General features: G+C 41.5%; 2 protein-coding genes across 2 annotated transcripts in view; both read left to right on the plus strand.

The window, feature by feature from the left end:
* Positions 1-1,047: 1,047 nt before the first annotated feature.
* Positions 1,048-10,960, plus strand: LOC121507349 (CMP-N-acetylneuraminate-beta-galactosamide-alpha-2,3-sialyltransferase 1-like). Its single transcript, XM_041783631.1, has 6 exons — positions 1,048-1,281; positions 1,348-1,523; positions 5,301-5,477; positions 8,350-8,383; positions 8,457-8,576; positions 10,793-10,960. Exons 1-6 carry the CDS (start codon positions 1,048-1,050, stop codon positions 10,958-10,960), a joined length of 909 nt encoding a protein of 302 aa, XP_041639565.1.
* Positions 10,961-11,793: 833 nt separating this feature from the next.
* Positions 11,794-26,529, plus strand: part of helz2a (helicase with zinc finger 2a) — a 41,227-nt gene continuing 26,491 nt past the window's right edge. Inside the window, 8 exon segments of the mRNA XM_041782886.1 lie at positions 11,794-11,943; positions 15,140-16,684; positions 18,263-18,446; positions 18,872-18,979; positions 20,115-20,629; positions 22,392-23,021; positions 25,316-25,653; positions 25,656-26,014. Coding sequence (XP_041638820.1) covers positions 15,339-16,684; positions 18,263-18,446; positions 18,872-18,979; positions 20,115-20,629; positions 22,392-23,021; positions 25,316-25,653; positions 25,656-26,014 — 3,480 coding nt within the window. The 5' untranslated portion in view covers positions 11,794-11,943; positions 15,140-15,338.

A 26,529-nucleotide genomic window follows, 5' to 3' on the forward strand; every position in this document is an offset into this window, starting at 1 on the left:
CTATTTATTTAATTTAACTTTAAGTGTTTTTAGAGTCCTCTTTATTTCTTAGTTGAACTTTGATTTTTTTAGAGTGTATTTTTTCTTAAATTTAACTTAGTGTCTGTAGAGTGTACTATATTTCCTTAAATTAACTTTAAGTAGAGAATATTCTATTTATTAAATTTAACTTTAAGCATTTTTAGATTGTATTACATTTATTAAATTTAAATGTAAGGTTTTTTATAGAGTGCACTTTGTTTCTTATTTTAACTGAAATTGTTTTACAGTGGATTTTTTTCTTGAATTTAATTGTAAGTGTTTTTGGAGTGTATTATATTTCTCAAAATTAACTTTAAGTATTTTAAGAGGGTATTTTACTTCTTAAATTTAACTGTAAGTGTTTTTAGAGTGTATTTTATTTCTTGATTTAACGTTAATTGTTTTAGTGTGTATTTTTTCTTACATTTAACTTTAAGTGTTTGTAGAGTGTAATATTTTTATTAAAATTAACTAAGCATTTTTAGAGTGTATTATATTTATCAAATGTAACTTTAATTGTTTTTAGAGTGTAATATATCTATAGAATTTAACTTTAAAAGTTTAAAGAGTGTATTATATTTCTTAAAATTAACTTTAAGCATTTTTAGAGTGTATTGTATTTCTTACATTCAACTTTGAGTGTTTTTAGAGTGTATTATATCTTTTAAATTTAACCTTAAGCGTTTGTAGCGTGTATAACATTTCTTAAATTTAACTGTAAGTGTTTCTAGAGTGTTTTCTATTTCTTAAATTTAACTTTAAGCGTTTGTAGAGTGTATTATATTTCTTAAATTTAACTTTAAGCGTTTGTAGAGTGTATTCTATTTCTTAAATTTAACTTTGAGTGTTTTTAGAGTGTTTTCTATTTATTAAATTTAACTTTGAGTGTTTTTAGAGTGTATTATTACTGCTTCTGCCCGTCCTGACTTTCATGTTGTATACAGTATAACCCGCTTCATTGAAACTCTGTGACCCATTGTTTTATTTTTGACTCATTTTTCACAGATCAGTTCTCACTGGATGAAGATGAAGACTCTAATGAAGTTTCCTGTGCTGCTTGTGATCGTCACGGGGTCGTTTTGGGGGCTTTACGTGCTGCCTGACGTTTCTCAGTATCAAAGCCACTGTCCCTGTGAGGAATGTACATTAGAAAATGATCCCTGGTTTAAGGCACGTTTCAACAAATCAGTCCCCGTCTTTCTGACTGCTGACTACCAGCTACCTGAGGATGCTTACAGATGGTGGAGTGTGAGTCATCAGGTGATGTTTATCATTCAGTGTGATGGTTTTGAACCAGTCTAACTGCATTGTTCATGTGTCTGTCAGAGACGGGGGAACCGCAGCGTGTATGATGGACTTTTGGAGGAAATATTCAAAGTGATCCCACACCACCCCGATGTGATGGCAGCAGGCTCGAAGACGTGTGCTGTCGTTGGTAATTCTGTCAACCTGAAGGGATCACTCTATGGACAGCTGATAAATTCCCATGATGTGGTGATGAGGTAAATATACAGACACTGGAGAGACTGGACTACTTTAAGTCTAATGAGCCACAGTGAAAGCTGGTGTAAAGCCCTCTGAGACAGAGGTGGGGGGCTATGTCAGCATTAAAGTGAGCTGTCTATTAGGACTGGGCAGCACCCATTTATCACTGTTAAACCTTCCTAAAACATTCCTGCTGCAGCGATCACCAAACCACATTATACAAGTAGGAGGTCAGACCAAGAGAACAAAGAGGCATAGAGAGCAGAGCAGGGAGTGAGAGTGGGAGTTTCATTCCATCCTCAATAAAAACAAAGAGGGATGAAACAACGAGGACGTTTATATCAGAGCTGCTGGAAGAGATGGATCGATGCAGTGTTGTTCACACACTCAGAGGAAGACTTCACCATCAGGAACCAGCTTGGTTTTGATTAGTCCACTTTGGTTCAGTCCTGCTTGGTTTAGTCCAGCTTGGATCAGTCCAGCTTGGTTAAGATCAGTCTAGCTTGGTTCAGTCCAGTTTGGTTCAGTCTGGTTTCATTAGGTCCAGTTTGGTTCAGTCCAGTTTGGTTCAGTCCAGCTTGGATCAGTCCAGTTTGGTTTATTTCAATCCAGTTTGGTTCAGTCCAGTCTGGTTTATTACGTCCAGTTTGGGTCAGTCCAGTTTGGATCAGTCCAGTTTGGTTTATTTTAGTCCAGTTTGGTTCAGTCTGGTTTCGCTCAGTCCAGCTTGGTTCAATCTAGCTTGGTTCAGTCCAGCCTGTTTCAGTCCACCTTGGTTTATTTCAGTCCAGTTTGGTTCAGTCCACTTTGGTTCAGTCTGGTTTTGTTCAGTCCAGTTTGGTTCAGTCCAGTTTGGTTTAGTCTGGTTTACTTCAGTCCAGTTTGGTTCAGTTTGGTTTAGTTCAGGCCAGTTTGGTTCAATCCAGCTTTGTTCAGTCTGGTCCTGCTTGGTTTAGCCCAGCTTGGTTCAGTCCAGTTTGGATCAGTCCAGTTTGGTTCAGTCCAGCTTGGTTCAGTCTGTTTTCATTCAGTCCAGTTTGGTTCAGTCCAGCTTGGTTCAGTCCAGTTTGGTTCAGTCCAGTTCAGTTCAGTCCAGTTTGGCTCAGTCAAGCTTGGTTCACTCTAGCTTGGTTCAGTCCAGTTTGGTTCAGTCGACCTTGGTTTTCTTCAATCCAGTTTGGTTCAGTCCGGTTTGGTTCAGTCTGATGTCGTTTAGGCCAGATTGGTTCAGTCCAGATTGGTTCAGTTTGATTTGTTTTAGTCCAGCTTGCTTCAGTCTGGTTTCGTTCAGTCCAGTTTGGCTCAGTCCACTTTGGTACAGTCTAGTTTTGTTCAGTCCAGCTTGCTCCTTCCAGTTTGGTTCAGTCTGGTTCGGTTCAGTCCAGTTTGGTTCAGTCTGGATTCATTTAGGCCAGTTAGGTTCAGTCCAGTTTAGTTCAGTCCAGTTTGGTTTAGTCCAGATAAGTTCAGTCCACCTTGATTTATTTCAGTCTGGTTTGGTTCAGTCCAGTTTGGTTCAGTCTGGATTCGTTTAGGCCAGTTAGGTTCAGTCCTGTTTGGTTCAGTCTGGATTCGTTTAGGCCAGTTAGGTTCAGTCCTGTTTGGTTCAGTCTGGTTTGGTTTAGTCCAGATTGGTTCAGTCCACCTTGGTTCAGTCTGGTTCACTTCAGTCCTGTTTGGTTCAGTCTGGTTTCGTTCAGGCCAGTTTGGTTCAGTCCAGATTGGTTCAGGTTGGTTTGCTTTAGTCCAGATTGGTTCAGTCCAGTTTAGTTCAGTCTGGTTTCTTTCAGTCCAGCTTGGTTCAGTCCAGTTTGGTTCAGTCTGGTTTTGTTCAGTCCAGTTTGGCTCAGTCCACCTTGGTTCACTTCAGTCCAGTTTGGTTCAGTCCAGCTTGGTTCAGTCTGATTTTGTCTAGTCCAGCTTGGTCCAGTCTAGCTTGGTTCAGTCTGGTTTGGTTTAGTCCAGATTAGTTCAATCCAACTTGGTTCAGTCTTGTTCACTTCAGTCCAGTTTGGTTCAGTCTGGTTTCATTCAGGCCAGTTTGATTCAGTCCAGATTGGTTCATTCTGGTTCGTTTTAGTCCAGTTTGGGTCAGTCTGGTTCACTTCAGTTCCAGTTTGGTTCAGTCCAGTTTGGTTCAGTTCAGTTTGGCTCAGTCTGGTTCGGTTCAGTCCAGTTTGGTTCAGTCTGGTTCGGTTCAGTCCAGTTTGGTTCAGTCTGGATTCGTTTAGGCCAGTTAGGTTCAGTCCTGTTTGGTTCAGTCTGGATTCATTTAGGCCAGTTAGGTTCAGTCCAGTTTGGTTCAGTCTGGTTTGGTTCAGTCCAGTTTGGTTCAGTCTGGATTCGTTTATGCCAGTTAGGTTTAGTCCAGTTTGGTTCAGTCCACCTTAGTTCAGTCTGGTTCACTTCAGTCCTGTTTGGTTCCATCCAGTTTGGTTCAGTCTGGTTCGGTTCAGTCCAGTTTAGGTCAGTCCAGCTTGGTCCAGTCCACTGTGGTTCAGTCCAGATTGTTTCATTCCACCTTGGTTTATTTCAGTCCAGTTTGGTTCAGTCCAGTTTGGTTCAGTCTGGTTCGGTTCAGTCCAGTTTGGTTCAGTCTGGCTTGGTTCAGTCCAGTTTGGTTCAGTCTGGATTCATTTAGGCCAGTTAGGTTTAGTCCTGTTTGGTTCAGTCTGGTTTGGTTTAGTCCAGTTTGGTTCACTTCAGTCCAGTTTAGGTCAGTCCAGCATGGTCCAGTCCACTTTGGTTTAGTCCACCTTGGTTCAGTCTGGTTTTGTCTAGTCCAGCTTGGTCCAGTCGAGCTTGGTTCAGTCTGGTTTGGTTCAGTCCAGCTCCATCCTGGTTTAACTCATCTTACCTGTGATTCCTGAGCTGATGTCTATCCAGTCTATCTTTGTATGATGGGAAATCTGTCTCTTTTTAGAGATCCAAATCATTTGGTTCAGCTCAGTAGAGCAGGTTGTTTGGCTCCCAAACAGCTCTTTATTTGGCACTAGTTATTTAAATGATGATCAGGCCTGGGCAATGACTCGAAAATTATATTTAATTGCAATATGGCCTACTGCAATTTTTATATTGTAGAAGGTGCATTTTTCTTTAAAAAGGAGGTATTATACTTTTTCGATTTTTAAAACATAAATATAAAGTCACAATGGTTGGTCTCCATACTTCACGTATGTAAATTTTCAAACTGCAAGATAAAGGTATGTGGCAGTAATCTTGGAATTAGAGTGTAAACTGATGAAAACGGTTCGTTGGGAATTTCTCTCGAGACGAGATTTCGATGGAGCGAACTGATGAGGTCATCGCAGTAGGATCTCCTGACTGGTTCGTCCGTGCTGCCGGCAAAGCCGCCCCCACAAGGCCTTTTAGCCATTTAGCCATTTAGTAACACAGTACTTAAACACTTACCAAACAGATACATCCTGCTCTATCCTTCGCTGCTGCTGGCTTTCTTCCCCCTCTCTCTCCAAACTATCAGGGTCAGACTCCGGGTCTAACACCTACGGACGTATATCAAAATATCAAAATTCGCCATATTTTACTCAGTCGGAAACCAGTCGAAATATTCCTATTGGTTGGTTCAGAGATAAATCAAACAGCAGAAATACGTTTAGAGTTCAGAGGAAGTTTCGTACGCCACAGAGAAAAATCAGAGTCATGATCTCAAAACATTAAAATACACTCTTGAGTTTTGCAACAATAATGACTCCATACCTCACTTTTAAAGCATCTTTAAACACAAGCAGCACCGTCTAGACACAGGCCCTAACATTCTCCTCTCTACACTTTAGGATGAACGCTGCTGTAATCAAAGGCTTCGAGGCAGACGTCGGGAACAAAACTACTCATCATATCATGTATCCGGAGAGTTCAATGCACTTGGACACGAAGACTCATCTCGTCATGTTTACCTTTAAAAAACTGGATCTGGAGTGGCTTCCCAAGGCTCTAACCACAGGAGCGTCGCGGTGAGTCTGCTTTGTTTTATTAAAAGAAACAACAGCTAACTAAAACGACTTTCCTTTTGTTACTGGGCACAAATCCCTGAGGCAACACGCCAGATAGCCATGGTATCACACATTCCTCTGGGCAACACCCCATAGACGGTGCTTGGGAAGGGCAGAACCTTTCAAAATAAAACTCAGAGGGTGACTGGACGAACATTCCATTTGTTACACTCATTAAAGGCCAATCAGAGCAACGATACACTTGATGTATTAGGAGCAAACTCCATCAGGTGATCCTAATGCTGCAAATTCAATGAATGACCATTTTTAGTTCTTTACGACCTATGAAATATTTTAAAACTCTGTTCTGCTTAATAATATGGAACAGTGCCTTTTGAGTTTTTTTTTTTTTTTTTTTAATAATTATCATCATTATGAAGTTTGTTCAAAAAAATTTGAATTATGCTCTAACGGCTGATGACTTGAAAAATATTCTGACTGTCATTTGCATTAATAATCAGGAAAATGAGAGAAAAATGTCATTTCCATAATAATGGAGAGGGACCCAACTGCAGTCAAGATGGCCGACATGGGCGTTGCTACACAATCCAATCCATGCTGGAAGTCTCAAGCGGAAGTTTCTTCTTTTGTTAGACTCAGCTGCCAGCGCCTAAGCCTAACTCGAGTTGCTGGATCTCAACTATATCACCTTCCCCACTGCCTTACCCTGAACCTAACCACTCGGGTTTGCCTAAGCCTAACCTTAGACGTACAGACTTCCGGTTGAGACTTCTGGTATGAATTGGATGAATGTCGGCCATCTTGTCTGCATCAAGGTACTCTTGTAATAATGTGGAAAGTGGTGTATCTAGGATGCCTGTTGTAATGACTGGCAGAGTGATTTTATTATTTTTCGTGAGCAAAATTTATTGTGGCTACTTAAATGTACATAGCTACATGCTGTCCTCTCTCTCTCTGTCTCTCCTCTTCATAAAGCTCTTCTCTGTGTACATATAAAACTCTACAGAGACATGAGTCAGACTTCACTGATAGAGACAAACAGTGTCACTGGAGATTAATGGGTTTTTTGTCTGATATAAGTCTTTAATGGTAGTAGTTTTATACTAACAATAAAACAGTAACTGTTAATGAAAAACTGCAGCAGGTTTCATGAACAGTCCTAATTCTCCTCAGACAGGTGTGTAAGGGTCTTAATATGTGTAAAATTAAGCTGAATTTCTACTGTAGTGTTCCTATCCTTTTTTATATCTGTTAATTATCTGTAAACAGCACATTTACCATATTCCCTGCAAATGAAGATGTGCTAAACATTTAAGTAGCATTCTCTTAACAACGCAAATGCAGAGATTTTAACTTTTATTTGTTCCTCATAATCATATAGTATTAAGGGAATATTTACTAATTTTTTTTTTTTTTTTTTTTTTTTTTTACATAGCGCACACCCCTGGCTCACGCAGGTGACACAGACACACAAAGCTGGAGCGCACACACACAGTGCTGACGTGCTGATCCTCTATGGTCAGAGAGGAGCTTTAAGAGGAGAAAGTTCTGCTGTTTATCCTCCAGTTCTAAAACTTTTGCCCTCAACAGATAGAAGCCTTGGGTCTACACTACCAACATGTTAGCGTGCGTTTCAGTGTAGGTGTGTGTATGAGCACCGCGTTTGTTTATGTGTCACTCTTATGCAGCATGAAAGCAGACGAGGAGAGCAGCCGAGACGCTGCTGTGTAAAAGACGCATGAATGGTCAAAGAGAAAGGGACGATAGGAGAAAGAGTGACAGGGGGACAGGAGATCAAGATGGAAAAATTAAAAACCGTAGATTGTGCACCAGTCTCAAATGACGAGTCCGAATCAAGTACAAGAACAGCAGTCCAGTTCAGAGTAAACTGCAGCGGTCTTAAGGCCCATTTATGCTCAACTTTAAATATGAATCCGGATACGGACGGAGCTGTCTGTCTGTGCTCCGCGTTCATTTCATCTGTATTTCTGCACGTTTCCATAAAGCTTATAGATACGGGCCAAACGGAGCAGTACCACTGGAAACCGTGGGGGCAATGTTGCTGTCACTACCCGATACGTAGCTCTAGTGAGACACGAAGAAGAAATAACAATGGCGGAACTTTTTGAGGAAAAGTTGTGCGAGTTGGTTAGGAACGCTGCCTCCGTTTTTGTCTTTTATGCAAGAGGTACATTATCAACACCTCGTCCACAGTTGCCATGTTTGTTTTTGAGTTTGTTGTTGTCATAAACTTTTGACGCTGCCCCCCCGGTGGATGTATTGGTTAACATCCATGCCAAATGTAAAGGACGCATGGAAGTATGTGAGCAGTGACGGTAACATCGTTTGAAAAGGGAGTATACCTTTTCGTACGTAAAGGGAGTATAAATGAGCCTTTACAGCGACATCCAAGCTAACAGCTAATGCCAGACAATATAAACAAGCCCACCGCCATGATTGGAAAGCCATGCCGTAACAGACCGGCAGAAGAGCGACAGCATAGTTTCCTGTCACAGAAAGCTTTCTGTGTTGCTCTCAGCGTTAACTGTGTTGAAGAAATGTGTTGGTCTGGCTAAGGCTGAGCTAACGTTAGGCTAGCAGCCTTTGGATGCAAGCACAACAAGCAACCCTTCCCCCCTTTAACTATCACACACTCACACTGTAGCGGTTTGACGGAATAGCAAAAACACCCTTTCTGTCACAGAAAGCTTTTAGTGTTGCTGTCTTCACTGGTTTTAGGGTTAGAGTTGGATCCCGATAACAGACTTGAATCAGGACGATCCGTCAGCTTTGAGGGGATAACTAATCTTTATCAGTCTGCTGGTTAATGAGAGAGGAGCTTTGACATCTGATCTCTTTTTTATTTTTACAGCTATCGAGCAAAGATCAGAGCTAACAAGGACTTGGTGAGTATTTTCATCACTGAAACAGTCAAATTCATCTTCTGTCAGAGAGATTAATGGTGATGTTTGAAAACAGGTGATGTTGGTAAATCCGGTCTTTATGAGGTACGTTCATCTGAACTGGCTGGAGAAGAAGGGCTACTATCCTTCTACAGGCTTCATGACTGTGGTGATGGCTCTGCATATCTGTGAAGAGGTGAGTTTACCTTTTCATGCTCCTGTAAGTGATCAATAATTGACAAAAAGACCCCGATAATAGATCTGGTGTTAATACCATTCAGTCTGTGTTTCAAAGGCTAAAGCCTGATTTATGCTTCTGTGTCGCATCGATGGCGTAGCTACGCGTAGCCCACTGTGTCGATGCGGACCCCTACGCCGTGGCCTGACGTGCACCTCTAAAAAAATCCTAACTACTCGTCGTGGCAACGCGGACCGCAAGGGCTGTGATTGGTCCACTCAAAACGTCATTTCTTCATCCAGGTCCCTCAGTGGGCGAACCAGTGTGGTAAATTCACCCGTTCTCAGCCTCAACTTGTTTAGTGGTCGTACAGACCACCTCCGCAAACATCTTCCCTGTTGCCTGCGCTTCAACATTTGCAACAAAAGAATTTGTTTGTCCGTATCGATGAGCTCCAACTCCAAACACACCCGCTCCACCTCGGTCGCCATGACCGGAAGATAAACAAGGATTCGAATGTGACCCTCTGAAACCACACACACACACACACACACACACACTAAAAGCCACACCCGCCTAGCAGCATAGTGATGAATTGCAGAGCACCGCGTTCCCTTGACACAGAACTTCGAATGGTCAATGACGGAGTGACGCAGAAGCATAAATCAGGCTAAATACGTATGTGTGGTTACAAGGATCAGTCCATTATCATTACTAATGTTAACATAAGCAGTAATATAGAAAATTAACAAAAGCAGAGGTAATTACAAATCCCATGCCAAAAAAGTTGGGATGCTGTGTAAAATGTAAAAACCAGATTGCGATGGTTTAAAAATGTCAAACCTAAAAAACCACATCAGCTGATAACAAGCTGGACGCTCCCTCTCCTCTTTAGTCCACAGGACACAGCGTCTGTGGTTTCCACCGAGACTTTCAAATTTTGATTCCTCTGACCACAGAAGAGTTTTCCATGTTTCCTCAGTCCATGTTAAATGAGCTTTGGTCCAGATAAGACAGCAGTGTTTCTGGATCCTGTTCACATATGGCTTCTTCTCTCCATGATCCAGCTTTAACTGTCATTGGTGGATGGCACGGCCAACTGTGTTGACAGACAATGATTTCTGGAATGTTCCTGAGCCCATGCAGTGATTTCAGTCCAGAATCATGCCTGTTGATTTGCTGCTGACTTCTCCAGATTCTCTGAACCTTTAAATGATGTTATGGACCAGTGTTACTCAACCCTGCCCAACCAAGGAGCCAAATTGTTGAAAAATACGTTTGCAAGAGCCACAATCTAAGTGGTGAAAAGTGAGTTAAAGGGGGTTAAAGTAGCAATAAAAATGACCCCATTGGGGAGTCACGAGACACTGCAAGGGGGTCTCCAGATGCCTTAAATAAATAGGAATATTTTTAAATTTACACTGTTGCCACTTTACACCAATTTCGTCGGATTTCAACCCGGTGTCATCACTTTTTTCCCACCATTTTTGCCAGCTGAAAACACATTTTTGTCAGTTTTAAACCTTTTCTACCACTTTTTTCTGCCTGTTGTTGCGACTTCTAAAACAAAACGTGCCACTCTGCCTATTGTTGGCTCTGTTGACCCATTATTGCCACTATTAACCCCTCTTCACCACTTTTTATTCTACTCTCTCAATTTAATATGCCCATTTTTGCCAGTTTAACACATTGCCTAATTCTGCCTCAGCTAACCCTTTTTTGCCAGTTTATGACAAATTTTCATCCCATTCACCAAATTTTCTCCTATTTTTGCCACCTTTACTCATTTTTTGCCAATATTTGTTATTTTTTGCCACTTTAATCCATTTTTTGGCATTTATAACCCATTTCTGCTACTTTTAAACTCTAATTTCACCACCTTTCTCAGCATTTATTTTTGGGTGAATCTCCCAGCACTAATGAAAGCCCTCACTGCCTCATCTCTCTCCTGGAGTAAAGCTGATGAAGCAGCCTATGAGGCTCTGCTGATAACAGGAAGCTGTTGGAGGCTTGGCTGGTGTCAGTGTTTTACTACAAATATCTTTCGCCATGTAACAGGAAGTTAGAACACAATCACACGTTGCTGTGGAGCCTTTAGGGGGAATGAACTGACTTTTAACCCTTGGTTAACCATGACACCATATAACCACCTCATCCTTGATCTGGAGTGTTACATTATTAATATATGAAATGATTCAAGCCTGATTTTACTCTGTATTTCTTTTTTTCCACAGGTACATGTGTTTGGTTTTGGAGCTGATAAGGAGGGAAACTGGAATCATTACTGGGACCTAAACAGGTTCAAAAAACTAAAAACTGGAGCTCATCCTGGACATTTGGAGTATGAAACCATCAAAAAGCTGGCTAAGCTCAACATCATTCGGTTTTACACCGGGGTTTGATCTTTGCCTGAGTATGTAATTTTGAGCAGAGAAGGAAGCAGCAAAGGACGAGCTTTGAGCTGGGATGTAATGATTCCAGTGAACTGTGGCCCTTACTCATGAGCCCCCATAGATCTGTACTCTCCTATAGGACTGTCTTAGACACATGTTCATCCTCAGCCATGTACAGTGGAAGAAACAGGAAGTTGTCTTTTAATCTTTCTACTTTGAAATAAAAAAACAAAAAAGCAGTGTCTTTACAGTTTCTAATGCCTGTTTCCTCTTGTTTGGAGTTACCAAAATAAGATTTATGAGATCTTTGAGACTCATGAGTAACTCCACATATCAATGGGTCACTTCCTGTTTTAAGTTAAGAGGATTGAAGGCAGCAGAAACAGGGAGAACTCTATCACTGTCTAAACGGCACAAAAACACAACAGAGTGGTTGGATGTGATTCTGGAGCTGACCAGCAGATGGCAGTACTCACTAAGTCATATCCATCATCATCATCGCCACCTCTTCTCAAACTTTCAAGATCAAAACTAGGAAAACATTCACCTCATGGATTTTTTTTCACCTCATGGATTTCACTGTCAACCTCCCACGTACATGACGTCACAGCACGAGGACGTAGTTTTCCTGATGACTTAAATAAAGTTTGAAATAAAATGGTCACGTGGTGCTCGTTTTAATTCTCTGTTGTTATTCTCCTGTGTCCATCCTCTCTCTCCTCCTGCTTGATCTGATATCACGTAAATGTTAAAAATACAGCGGTGAGCGCGCATGCGCAGTACTCCACCTGCTGCTGACGCTGAAAATGAGAAACGAAACTTAACAGATGGAGGGTTTCCTCTCAGAATGAGAGGAGACTGGTCCAGAGCTGGAGCGAGAACTACCTGGACAGGACACCTGGACAACTGAGAGCACGCGCTGCTGCTGCTGATCTAATACAAGAACACGGAGGAGCTCAGTGAGTCTGCGCGAAATAACTGCTTCAATTACGGTCAGACAGTTAATATTATTCTTATTATTATTTTACTCCTCCTCCTCTTCTCCTTTCTCTCCTTCTCCTCCCGATTCTGATCGTCTTATATTTTAATCATTATATGTTATTATAATCATCATCATTATTATTATTTTTAATGTCAGGCGCTGGTAGTTTTAGAGATAAAGTCGTTTCATTTCTACTTCCTTGTTGCCCGGTCCTGACGTCATCATGCTCGTATCAGACTCAAGTTGAAAAACACGTTTAAAAGAATGGAGATGTGTTTCTTTACTGCACCTGTAAGTATAATGATCCAAACTGGGTCCCGTTAAAACTTTAATGATTGTATCGTTGCTCGCCATTTTACTGCATTATTAAAATCTCCACCGTTTCAGCACTAGTATTTCTTATAAACGATCTCTAGTACTTCCTGCACTCCGGAGACTTTAATGATATTACATTTAATTCAGACCTGCTTTTCTTTCAGTTACGGTGAGAAATGATTGAACTGTTGTTGTCAGTAAATATTACCCATAGTCCTCTAGCTGACTGTCCCTACTTTTACACAGTTTATAACTAAAATACACTCGAGACACTTTACTTATCTCCGTGAAACAGAAAGAGATCTGATTGGCTGTTGAGCTGAAACTGATGATCCTCTAAATTCTAGGCCTACACCTTCCTCTAATTTTGAATTTCATCCTGTCTGAATAAGAAAATTGTATGATCAGTTTTATTGTCTTGATCTTAATTTTATGATGAACATGTGAGATGTAAATAACCCTGCAGTAAAGATTGTTTATTTCCCAGAAGAGCTGAGGTCTTCAGTTTTGTTTCTACAGAAACAGCCATTGACACACACTAAAACAGAAGAGTTTCGGTAGTGACATTAGCAGAGAGTTTGAGCTCTAGATAGAATAAGAGTCAGTAGATGGGCCTGTTGAGTATTTTAATACAGATAAAATAAAGGCTCTGTTAAGGTTGATTGTAGAAATAAAGGTGTTTCTGTAGCTGTGATGGCCAGCCCTCTCTGCCTGCATGGGTGTGGTTGGTTTGGTTTCCTGCTTAAGCAGCCAATAGGCAGACTGCAAAAGGAATCCTAACTTTTTTGTCCTCCAGCCTTTGCTGGGTAAAGGCAGTGTGAGAAGACACAACAGCAGGGACGTTCCTTAAAGTTAGACATTTATTGAAAATTTTGAGCTCATTTTGGACAGGCTACTCAGTCTGACTCTCAGTCAATTCTGGGCTCAAACTGTCAGGGTTTCTGTGGTGACAGAAAATTACAGGACAGCTTATTTAAGAAAAAAAAACTTCCATAAAATTATTTTTATTACTTCATTTTTAGAAAGAATATATTTTGGAAACAGGAAAAATAAAATATTTCAGTGTAATTTTGATTAGATTAAATTTAGGGGCTCAGGCTGAAAAGTAAGAACTCTGACTTTGACCTCAGAATCCTGACTGTGATCTCAAAATTCTGTCTTTGATCTCAGAACTCTGACTTTGATCTCAGAATTCTGTCTTTGATCTCAGAACTCTGACTTTCATCTATGAATCCTGACTGTCACCTCAGAATCCTGAATTTGATCTCAGAACTCTGACTTTGATCTCAGAACTCTGACTTTGATCTCAGAATTCTGACTTCGACCTCAGAATTCTGTCTTTGATCTCAGAATTCTGACTTTGATCTCAGAATTCTGTCTTTGATCACAGAATTCTGTCTTTGATCTCAGAATTCTGACTTTGAATACAGAACTCTGACTTTGATCTCAGAACTGTGACTTTGACCTCAGAATTCTGTCTTTGATCTCGGAACTCTGTCTTTGATCTCACAATTCTGACTATGATCAAATTCTAACTTTGACCTCAAAATTCTGACTTTGACCTCAGAATTCTGACTTTGATCTCAGAATTCTGTCTTTGATCACAGAACTCTGTCTTTGATCTGAGAATTCTGACTATAATCAAAATTCTGACTTTGACCTCAAAGCTCTGACTTTGACCTCAGAATTCTGTCTCTGATCTCGGAACTCTGACTTTGATCTCAGAATTCTGACATTGACCTCAGAATTCTGACTTTGATCTCAGAATTCTGACTTTGACCTCAGAACTCTTACTTTGACCTCAGAACTCTCACTTTGATGTCAAAATTCTGACTTTGATCTCAGAATTGTGACTTTGACCTCAGAATCTTGAAGTTGATCTCAGAACTCTGACTTTGATCTCAGAATTCTAAAGTTGATCTACGAATCCTGACTTTGACCTCAGAATCCTGAATTTGATCTCAAAACTCTGACTTTGATCTCAGTATTCTGTCTTTGATCTCAGAATTCTGACTTTGACCTCAGAATCCTAAATTTGATCTCAGAACTCTGTCATTTATCTCAGAATTCTGACTTTGATCTCAAAACTCTGACTTTGACCTCAGAACTCTGACTTTGATCTCAGAACTCTCACTTTGATGTCGAAATTCTGACTTTGATCTCAGAATTGTGAATTTGATCTCAGAATCTTGAAGTTGATCTCAGAACTCTGACTTTGATCTCAGAATTCTGAGTTTGATCTACGAATCCTGACTGTGACCTCAGAATCCTGAATTTGATCTCAGAACTCTGACTATGATCAAAATTCTTACTTTGATCTCAGAACTCTGTCTTTGATCTTAGAACTCTGACTTTGATCTCAGAATTCTGACTTTGACCTCAGAATTCTGTCTTTGATCTCAGAACTCTGACTTTGATCTCAGAATTCTGACTTTGATCTCAGAATTCTGTCTTTGATCTCAGAATTCTGACTTTGACCTCAGAATTCTGTCGTTGATCTCAGAACTCTGACTTTGATCTCAAAACTCTGACTTTGATCTCAGAATTCTGAGTTTGACCTCAGAGCAGAAATCAAACCTGTTTGGTAGATAAGCCCATAAATGTAAGTGTTTGAATATTTTTAATCATTTGTGCCATGATTTTTTCATAACGGGGCTGTGCTGGATTCTGATCCCAGGCCAGCTGAGAACCACTGCTATTGACCACATAAATGCACTCACTGTAGGATTTGTTGTTTTTTTCTGTTTGTTTGTTTGTTTGTTTTGTTTTTTTGTTTTTTTATTTTCTGTAGATAATTCTACCAGAGTTGAATGAAAATGTATCTAACATGTTCTCTGAATTTAAATCTTTACAGACTGTATTTTTTATACTCTCTTATTTTTGTCTTATAGACTCGTTGGATGAACCTGTGACAACTCTAAGCCTCCAGATTTAAAGTTCTGAGACTTTCCTTTATCTAAGATTATCTGATTTATACCCAAACTTCAGCCTGAACCATCAGAGACTTCATCAGTGACTGTTTTAGTTTTGCAGGGCGACTACGCCCTTGCCTCCTCTGTGTGCTCGCCGTCTCATTATGCCAGTGTCATCATGGCAGCCTGTGAGTCCAGACTGGCTCCTCTGCTGTCCACCCATGACCTCAGACTGGCGTGCACTCGCTGTTCCATCCAGGAGGCCGAGATCACCTACACGTTAAAGTCAGAACAGCATCAATGTGAGCGCCACCTCCTGCTCTGCAGAGCCAAGAACGCTGTCAAATGGAGGCCCATCTTTAAGCGTCCCAAGTTCCCCAACCCAAACCGCTATGAGGTCTGTTTGTTCTATAGGGAGGGCGTGGGATGCTCGCAGCACAAGAACCGCTGCAGCTTTGCCCGCAGTGAGGAAGAGGCCGCCGTGTGGAACTTCGAGAAACGACACCAGGTGGATCACGCATTGCTCTGTCAGCTGATCGCTCCTGCTCCGTCTGAAAGGGAGCCATACAACACCTCCAGAACCCTCGCCAACCTCCTGAAGACTCTGGATCTGAAGGTTGGCTGTGAGCTCTGCTGCACCAAAGAGAAAGAAGTCACCTACAGAGTCCAGCAAGTCCACTACACCTGTAGAAGAACGCTGCTGCTCGCCAAATCCAAGTCATCTGAGCAGTGGCGTCCGGTTTCTGAGCGTCCCACATCAGGACAGTTTGGTCCTAAGGTGAACTACCAGCAGTGCCGCTACTTCTCAGAGGGTTCTGGATGCACGCTCCACAGACAGAAGTGCACATATGCTCGCAGCTTTGAGGAGGCGGCAGTTTGGAACGACATCAGAGACCGGGACATTGACCAGGACACGTTTATGCGAGAGGTCATCGATTCTGAGCCGGCGCTGCTAACACCTGAGCACGCTGCTGAGAGCATCCTCCAACAGTTCCCAGGGGAATTCCTCCAGCTGTGTAAAGTCTGCTTCCATGACAAAAAACTGAGCGGGAAAAGGTGGAACGCCACATGTTCAGCAGACACCGCGCATGCCTGGGAACCCATCTTAGTGCATCACATGTCAGAGAGAGGCAGGAAGCACGTCTACAGCCAGGTGCGTCCTCTGCCGCCAAAGTCTCAGTTTAAGTTCTGCAGCCACGTCAAGCAGGGGAAGCCCTGTTGGCACCCAGCTGGTCACTGTGGCTCCGCCCAGAGCGAGGTGGAGATGGCGGTGTGGAGGACAGAACATGGTGGGCTCTCCGTCAGGCCTCGTCTACTTCAGCTGAGTCAGCAGAATCAGTCTCAGCACAATAACGGAGCCATGTACTGTAAAGTCTGCCTCCTGGTCCTCTCCTCTCCAGAGAGCTTCTACAAACACTGTTCCTCCCTGGAGCATGCTCAGTTACTCTCTGAGGACACCACCACCAGGTGGAGAGGGCGGCGGCCTCCACATGGCCAGCGAGCTGACTTCTGGCTATGTGACAGGTAAGGTGCACGGCTCTGATTGGAGCTGACAGCACAACATTTAAACATTAAATGACTTTAAAACATGTTAGACAGTATTAGCTGATTTTAACAAGGCTCACCACTGTTGCCCAAAGAGTGGACGCCTGAGAGCCTCAGAGGTACTACAAATGGGCCCCAAGGTCATTTACAGTAAATAAAAACAAAACTGATTAAAACTAAAATCACATTTCAATCATTTTGTCTATAAAAATTTCCATCCTTTCCTTAAAAGATGGTGTCATCCTATATAGTCTATAAATCATTCCATCCTTTCCTTAAAAAATGATTTCATCCTTAAAAGTCTATATATCATTCCATCCTTTCCTCAAGAGATGATGTCATCCTATAAAGTCTATAAATCATTCCATCCTTTCCTTAAAAGATGATGTCATCCTTTAAAGTATATAAATCATTCTATCCTTTACTTAGAAGACCATATAATCCTTAAAAGTCTATTTATCATTCCATCCTTTCCTTAGAAGATGATGTCATCCTATATAGTCTATAAATCGCTCCAACTTTTCCTTAAAAGATGATGTAATCATTTTGTCTATAAAAGATTCCATCCTTTCATTACAAGATGGTGTCATCCTATATAGTCTATAAATCATTCCATCCTTTCCTTAGAAAATGATGTAATCCTTAAAAGTCTATATATCACTCCATCCTTTCCTTAAAAGATTATGTAATCCTTTAAAGCCTTGGTTCCCAACCTGGGGTCCGGGACCCCCCGGGGGGGCGCCAGAGATCTTAGGGGGGGCGCGAGGCTTTGTCTGCTCTGAGGCTGCCAAAAATAGGTTTGCAAATATTGACTAAAACCATGATAAAGCAGTTATAAAGTCGTTCTTACAAAGTTCTTTTGTTAAGAAAAGTATGCATGGACCTTTTTTAGGGTTTTATCAGTGGAACAATTAAAATCTATGCTGATTTTTGGCAGCAATGTGTCACGTTTTCTTCTCTCTTGGGTCCTAGGGGGGCTCCGCTTTTCTGAGGAGCGTGTGGGGGGGACTTCAAGGAAAAATGGTTGGGAAACACTGCTTTAAAGTTTATGAAACATTCCATCCCTGCCTTATGTCTTTAAAGACTGGATAATCATTTAAAGCTTATAAAACATTCCATCTTTATCTTTGAAGATGATGTCATCCTATATAGTCTCTAAAACATTCCATTCTTTCTTGATGCCTTTAAAGATTATACCATCCTAGAAGTCTATAATTTATTCCATCCTTGTCTATTAAGTTGATGTCATTCTTTAAATCCTATTAGATGTTCCATCCTTTCCTATAAAGTCCATAAATCATTCCATCCTTGTCTTTGCCATTAAAATGACAGCAACAGTCTAATGCAGCCTCTGACCCTATAACTCAGGATGCCGGATGTCGGGGGGTTAGTAGAATGTTTTTTGGTGTATAGGCTGAACTGGGGTTGGGTCTTGGTAACTAGAACTCCTTAAGAATCACTATCACTGATCTAATGTTGGTATAATTGTCAGAGGAAGGTTTCAGAGGATACTCTGGATGGATCCTTCTTTATTTTGTGCTGTCTGTATCCCTCTAGACCACTAACATGTGAGTACGGAGACAAGTGTCCCAAAGCTCATTCAGAGGAGGAGCTGCAGGAGTGGATGATGAGAGCTGTGGAGGAGAAGGAGATCAGACACAACATCGACGCTCAAGGCCTCATGTGCTATAATGAGAAGCTCCTGGAGGAATACAGGAACAGCAGCAATGAGGTCTACATCGTGAGTACTGGGAGGTTTTTGTACTTCAGCTGAACCCTCAAATTATTTAAAAAAGAAATGCCTGTCTAATACAAAAAAGGGTAAAATGCTCCTTTAACTGTGCTGCAGAGCAAACAGCATCTCTGCACTCAGATACGGTTTAGGGGAGCCATCCCTCCTTGATAGTTCCAACTACTTTTCTAAAAGTTGTCAACATATTTTTGCAATTTAGTGACAAAAAAAACTTGAGGACAATCCCTCAAAGTGTTCTGAAGATATCAGGTTTTCTAGAGTGGCCGAAAAAATTAATGGCTCTGTCCCTGGCTATTGTTGGCACAATGGCATAAAAAGAAGTTTGTTTACCAAATATAAGACTGTTTTTAACTTGACTACATCACATTTGAATAAGGAAATTTGTTTGTGTCTTAATTTCACTCATTGATCAGCTATCAGAGCATGTTGACGACGTCAGGATCTCCTGTGATGAAGATTTAAACGTTGAGCGTGAGGAGGTCAATGTGACCCTGCAGTGGCACTTCCAGGTTGAAACTGAGGTAAGAGTCTAATTTCTAACTATTTCATTTTAGTTTAGTTCTAATTTACCTCTAATATTTTCAACAACCACGACAACAACAATCTTTCCATCATGCTGACTGTTCTTTGTTGTTAACTTTTGGAAAAGTGGGTGGAACTGGCGAGGAGTTTAACCCACTTTTCCAAAAAATGCCGCCTATGGCATAAATAGAAAAAGCCCCTAATATCTCCAGATTCACCAACATTCTATATTCTGCCTTTGATTATTTCATCTTTAAAAGTTTTCACATTTCATCCTCTGCTGCTGAAGATGATTTAACCCTGTCAACATTCCATCTTTGCATTTAAAGATGATGTCATTTAAAGTTTTTAAAACATTCCATCCTTGTCTTTGCAGATGGTGACATCCTTTAAGATGTTTAAAACATTCCATCCTTGTCTTTAAAGATATTTTCATCCTTCAAAGTTTATGAAACATTTCATTCTTTACCTTTTTTGTTTTCATTCTTTAAAGTTTATGAAACAATCCATCCTTGCCTTTAAAGATGATTTCCTTCAAAGTTTATGAAAGAGTACATCGTTGTCTTTGAAGATGATGTCACCCTTAAAGTTCTTGAAACATTCCATCCTTGTCTTTGAAGATGATGTCATCCTTAAAGTTTTTGAAACATTCCATCCTTGTCTTTGAAGATGATGTCATCCTTTAAAGTTCTTGAAACATTCCATCCTTGTCTTTGAAGATGATGTCATCCTTTAAAGTTCTTGAAACATTCCATCCTTGTCTTTGAAGATGATGTCATCCTTTAAAGTTCTTGAAACATTCCATTCCTGCCTTTTAAGGTGATGCCATTCTTTTCAATGACTTTCCCATGCAGGGCCAGGTAGGGTCGGATGTTTTCTTCCATCAGTAAATGAAATCATTGTTTAAAAACTGACTTTCTATTCAGTCAGGTACTTTTGAATAATTGTAACATTAGTTTGATGATCTGAAACATTTAAGTGACAAATAAAAAGAAATAAGAATCAGGAAAGGGGCAGTACTTTTTCACAGCACTGTTGAAAACTAGCTGTTTGTTTGTCCTTCTTTCATATCCATAATTATTGATTATATTGACATTGATTGGATGTAACATGTCCTGTTTTCTTTCCAAACAGAGACAGCTTTTACACGTTGCCCTGCTGAAACAGGAACCTGGTGCTTCCTTCAGCCTCGGTCAAATGAGTCCAGTTCCGTGCATCTACTCGTCAGGAAAACTCTTCCTCATCGAAGACACGACGTACGACATCACCGTGTCTTTCTCATCCATGACCCCTGGCTTGTACGAGCAGTGGTTGGTGCTGGATTTTGACATGAGACCCGTCCTGCTGAGAAAACTCCAAGTACGAGTCGGACCGCCGCTTTTGGATGAACCTGAAGAGCCCGCCTTGGACCACAGAGCCGCCTTTCAAACAACCGAGCGCTGGCATCGAGGGAACAGGGTTATCATCCCGTGTTCGTCCAGGACAGAGGAGAAGGAGGAGCTGTTAAAGGAGTACAAACCACCACAGATCAACTTCCTTTATAAATCCTCCCGCAACAACCAAACCCCTCTGGACCATGGGAACTACAGAGAGAGGATGCACCACTTCCTGTATGAGGAGGAACGAGCAGAGGACCAGGTTGTTTCACGGTAAGACGCCTGAATTCTTCTGAAGTGACCAAGTTAGCTAAACCTGAGGGTTTAATGATGTTTTACTCTTTTATTGTTTTTATAAATCAGTAATGGTCAATATAATGCAGCTGTTTTGTTATAAAAAAAAAAAAAGTTAAGTAATATCAGTTAAATAAAAACCTGCAAGCTAAGGTAAGTGCATAAATATTCACCCCCTTCATTTCAGTATTTAAGTAAGTTGTCTCTTGTGTATTTTATTCTTGTAAAAAGGGTGAAATAAAACAGAGTGTGTGACAGTCTGTGGAGAAGCTCAGCTCTCTGGGAAAACACAGAGGTTTCTGTAGCATAGATTACTACATTCACATGACTCCTGACCTACTCAGAGACAGAGACTCAAGGACACTGAGAATGTTTTCTGTGTGAAACAACAGATATGAGTACAGCTGTGACTATCAGAGTGATAATAAGAACAGTCATTTTCACATTACAACCACCAGTGTGCTCCACAGTGAGGATGGTGTGTTTGTGGTGATGTCAGTGTTTGGCGTCTTGTCTGATGGCCATAAAGCTCCATTTTGGTCTCATCAGACCAAAAAAAACTTTCTTCCTTTTGACCAGGGGTGTCCAACTCAGTCCCAGCAGGGGCCGGATTCTGAACTTGGGTCTAACCTGAGGGCCTACCAGCGTCAATATTTAACCATAAAATGCCAACCTTATTTTCCCCAGGAATGAATTATGGGGTAAAAAGTTTGGCACTGATGATAAATGATTTTGTGATTAAAAGGTGAACATGATAAGTTAAAAAGTCAAAATCTGAGATTAAAAGTCAAACATAAAAGATAAAAAGGTAAAAACGTGACATTTGAGGTCAAAATAATGTTGTTAAAAGGCAAAAATATGAGATAGAACTTTTAAAAGTCAAAAACTGAAATAACATTCAAAATCATGATTTTTAACAGTCAAAAATTAAAATCATGAGTTTCAATTGTCAAAATATGAATTAAGATTAATAATAATGAGTTTTTAAGGTAAAAAAAAAAATGACATTAAAGTGAAAGTTGGGAGTTGAAGAAGGTCAAAGCATGAGATAAAAGTCAAAATTATGATTTTAAAAAGTCCAAAAACTGAGATAAAGTCAAAGTCATGATTTGAAAAGGTAAAAAAGATGAGATAAAAGTCAAAGTTAGGAGTTGAAAAAGGTCAAAACATGAAATAAAAGTTAAAATCATGACTTTGAAAGTTAAAAATAGGATTTAAAATTTAAAATTATTAATCTAAAAGCTAAAAATATTAGAAAAAATCAAAAACATAACTTTTGGTCATAACTGTGAGATGCAAAATTGAAAATATAAAGAAAACAAGAATTTCTTTCCCACATTCCTGACTTTTTACTCACTTTACTCAGTTTGTGAGGATGGTCTTATTTAGGCAGATTTACACATGTGCCATAATTCTCCATTTTTTCATGATGGGTTTAACTGAACTCTGGGAGATGCTCAGAGACTTGGAAATATTTTTCTTTCTATCTCCTGGCTTGTACTTTCTAAAAAACCTTTTCTCTGGGTTGCTTGGCATGTTCTTTTGTCTTCATGGTGTAAATGGTAGCCAGGAATACTCATGAACCAGTGACTGGACCTCTGTTTAATTAGATCAGTCACTTTAAAGAGGGTGAATATTTATGCAGTCACTTATTTTACTTTACAGATTTTTAATTTAACTGACATTTGACTTTGTAGAAATATTTAACAATAATGTTGATCTCTTTTCTTTGCTTCTTCAGGCTAAACATTTGTGGAGAAATAAAAACCCTGGATACTCTGATGAGTACTAAGTTTGGGATTATGGTGGCTCCTCCAGGACAACTCTTCTGTGTTGTCTCCATTCCTTGCTCCCTAACCCCAGACACTCCAGAGGGACAGGTGCTGAGAAGGAGCATCCAGTCTGGCCTGATCGCCTCTTCATCTTCAAACTCAAAGGTCTACGAAGCCTCCATCCTGCCGGACAAAACAAGCGAGAACCAAATGCATTTGCAGCTGTCTAAGAAGTGCTGCTCAGACCTTTCACTGAGGCGTAACCAGACGTACCAGATGGAGGTTCAGTTCCAGCTAAACCGCTTCAGCTTCTGCACCATGCACAAAGCTGTAGACCTGCTCCCTGACACAAGAAGAGTCCTACCAGACTTGAGACGCTGTGAAGTTCCTCAGAACAACATCTTCCACGAGAAACTGAACCCAAAACAGCAGTCAGCACTCGACTTCATCATGGGGAACGCCCTGGACCCAAAGAAAGTGGCTCCGCTCCTCATTTATGGACCCTTTGGAACGGGGAAGACGTTCACCCTTGCCATGGCGGCCAGAGAGCTGAGTGAGCGTCCTCAAAGCAAGGTGTTGATCTGCACCTACACCAATAGGTAAATCTCAGCCACACCTACACCAACAGGTAAATCACAGGCACACCTACACCAACAGGTAAATCACAGCCACACCTACACCAACAGGTAAATCTCAGGCACACCTACACCAACAGGTAAATCACAGGCACACCTACACCAACAGGTAAACCACAGCCACACCTACATTAACAGGTAAATCACAGGCACACCTACACCAACAGGTGAATCACAGCAATACCTACTCCAACAGGTAAATCACAGGCACACCTACACCAACAGGTAAATCACAGGCACACCTACACCAACAGGTAAACCACAGGCACACCTACACCAACAGGTAAATCACAGGCACACCTACACCAACAAATAAACCACAGGCACACCTACACCAACAGGTAAACCACAGCCACACCTACATTAACAGGTAAACCACAGCCACACCTACACCAACAGGTGAATCACAGGCACACCTACACTAACAGGTAAATCACAGGCACACCTACACCAACAGGTAAACCACAGCCACACCTACACCAACAGGTGAATCACAGGCACACCTACACCAACAGGTAAATCACAGGCACACCTACACTAACAGGTAAATCACAGGCACACCTACACTAACAGGTAAATCACAGGCACACCTACACCAACAGGTAAATCACAGGCACACCTACACCAACAGGTAAATCACAGGCACACCTACACCAACAGGTAAACCACAGGCACACCTACACCAACAGGTAAATCACAGGCACACCTACACCAACAGGTAAACCACAGGCACACCTACACTAACAGGTAAATCACAGGCACACCTACACTAACAGGTAAATCACAGGCACACCTACACCAACAGGTAAACCACAGCCACACCTACATTAACAGGTAAACCACAGCCACACCTACACCAACAGGTGAATCACAGGCACACCTACACTAACAGGTAAATCACAGGCACACCTACACCAACAGGTAAACCACAGCCACACCTACACCAACAGGTAAATCACAGGCACACCTACACTAACAGGTAAATCACAGGCACACCTACACCAACAGGTAAATCACAGGCACACCTACACCAACAGGTAAATCACAGGCACACCTACACCAACAGGTAAACCACAGCCACACCTACACCAACAGGTAAATCACAGGCACACCTACACTAACAGGTAAATCACAGGCACACCTACACCAACAGGTAAATCACAGGCACACCTACACCAACAGGTAAATCACAGGCACACCTACACCAACAGGTAAACCACAGGCACACCTACACCAACAGGTAAATCACAGGCACACCTACACCAACAGGTAAACCACAGGCACACCTACACTAACAGGTAAATCACAGGCACACCTACACTAACAGGTAAATCACAGGCACACCTACACCAACAGGTAAACCACAGCCACACCTACATTAACAGGTAAACCACAGCCACACCTACACCAACAGGTGAATCACAGGCACACCTACACTAACAGGTAAATCACAGGCACACCTACACCAACAGGTAAACCACAGCCACACCTACACCAACAGGTAAATCACAGGCACACCTACACCAACAGGTAAATCTCAGGCACACCTACACCAACAGGTAAATCACAGGCACACCTACACCAACAGGTAAATCTCAGGCACACCTACACCAACAGGTAAATCACAGGCACACCTACACCAACAGGTAAACCACAGCCACACCTACATTAACAGGTAAATCACAGCCACACTTACACCAACAGGTGAATCACAGCAATACCTACTCCAACAGGTAAATCACAGGCACACCTACACCAACAGGTGAATCACAGCAATACCTACTCCAACAGGTAAATCACAGGCACACCTACACCAACAGGTGAATCACAGCAATACCTACAACAACAGGTAAATCACAGCCACACCTACACCAACAGGTAAATCTCAGGCACACCTACACCAACAGGTGAATCACAGCAATACCTACTCCAACAGGTAAATCACAGGCACACCTACACCAACAGGTAAATCACAGGCACACCTACACTAACAGGTAAATCACAGGCACACCTACACCAACAGGTAAACCACAGCCACACCTACACCAACAGGTAAATCACAGGCACACCTACACTAACAGGTAAATCACAGGCACACCTACACCAACAGGTAAATCACAGGCACACCTACACCAACAGGTATGTCCAGGTCACCGTTGATACATCAGATAACAAACCCTTCCTCCTTCCCCTTTAAGGACAGTTTTATAGTAATACTAGTATATTCCTAAGTCCTTGACATTCTGGTTTCCTTTCAGTTCTGCAGATCTGTACGTCAGAGATCATTTCCATCCCTTCATCAACGACAGAAGCGACGGATTGAGGCCAATCCGAATCAAAGCAAACAAACAAGGGAAAGCTTTGTTTGCCACGGATGAGATAACTCTTAAATACTGTCTCCTCTCTGATGATGGCCAGCACTTTTTGCCACCAACCAAAGCCGCTCTTGATGGCCACAAAATAGTCATAACCACCACATCAATGGCCAGACACTTCCATGAGCTCAAGTCCAGACTTCAGCCACATTATTATTGAAAGTATTTGGTTTTGGCTGAAGATGGAAACACAGCACGGCTTTGTTCACATCTCATGCTTACTGTCTGTTCCACTTCTACCAAGGCCAGAAGAGTGAGGCAGCACATGGCAGTCGGATCATCTTCAGTGAAAACTACCGCTCTACGGCAGAGATCGTGGAGTTTGTGTCCACTTATTTCTACGTGGGGAAGAACGACGTGATTAAGGCTGAAGGAAATATCCCGCCTCCTGTCGACGGTCACGCCCTGAACTTTCACCATGTGAGGGGAGAGTGTCTGCTGGACATGGCATCCATGTCCTGGTACAACAAAGAAGAGGTTTCCAGAGTGGTCCAAGCGGTGAAAGAGATCCTTAAACACTGGCCATCGACCTGGGGCACCAAGGACCAGAGCTCCATCTGTGTTCTGTCAGAGGGACATCAGGTAAAAATGTAGAGTCAGTACGTTTACACGCATGGTTCAGTCAAACTACAGTTATAGTACCTTTTAACAGGACTACTTTCTTTGGACTTTCTTCCTGTTTACCATGCAAACAGTTGGGAAACAGCTGAAAACTGAAAACCTGTTGAAGGTCCTTAAAATAAGTCCCGGATGTGTGCATGGAAAATTCTGCAGCATAAAGTCTTTGAAGTGCTTTTATTTTGAAGGATATTTCTTAATTGCTTTGTTCCACCACATGTTTCGTCTCATCTCAAGTCCAGACTGCCCCATTATTATTGAAAGTATTTGGTTTTGGCTGAAGATGGAAACACAGGGCACGGCTTTGTTCACATCTCATGCTTACTGTACCAGAGTCCACTTGAATCGTGTCCAAGACCAGTTTTCAAAGCAAGTCTGGGCCTGGCGCCTGAATGCAGTATGTTTGACTGACCATCAAAACTAGACTTTGGCCTCAAAAGGACACGGATCCAGGCCAGGCCTCCTAACTAAAGAGTGCC

Source organism: Cheilinus undulatus, linkage group 3 (genome assembly GCF_018320785.1).
Source record: "Cheilinus undulatus linkage group 3, ASM1832078v1, whole genome shotgun sequence".
NCBI classification, from domain to species: domain Eukaryota; kingdom Metazoa; phylum Chordata; class Actinopteri; order Labriformes; family Labridae; genus Cheilinus; species Cheilinus undulatus.

Excerpts from the sequence above, each read along its gene's own strand:
- LOC121507349 (XM_041783631.1), top strand. The coding sequence starts at position 1,048 with ATGAAGACTCTAATGAAGTTTCCTGTGCTGCTTGTGATCGTCACGGGG. Across the intron at positions 1,282-1,347 it reads GGTGGAGTGTGAGTCATCAG|AGACGGGGGAACCGCAGCGT; the intron begins GTGATGTTTATC and ends TGTGTCTGTCAG. Across the intron at positions 8,384-8,456 it reads TCAGAGCTAACAAGGACTTG|GTGATGTTGGTAAATCCGGT; the intron begins GTGAGTATTTTC and ends GTTTGAAAACAG.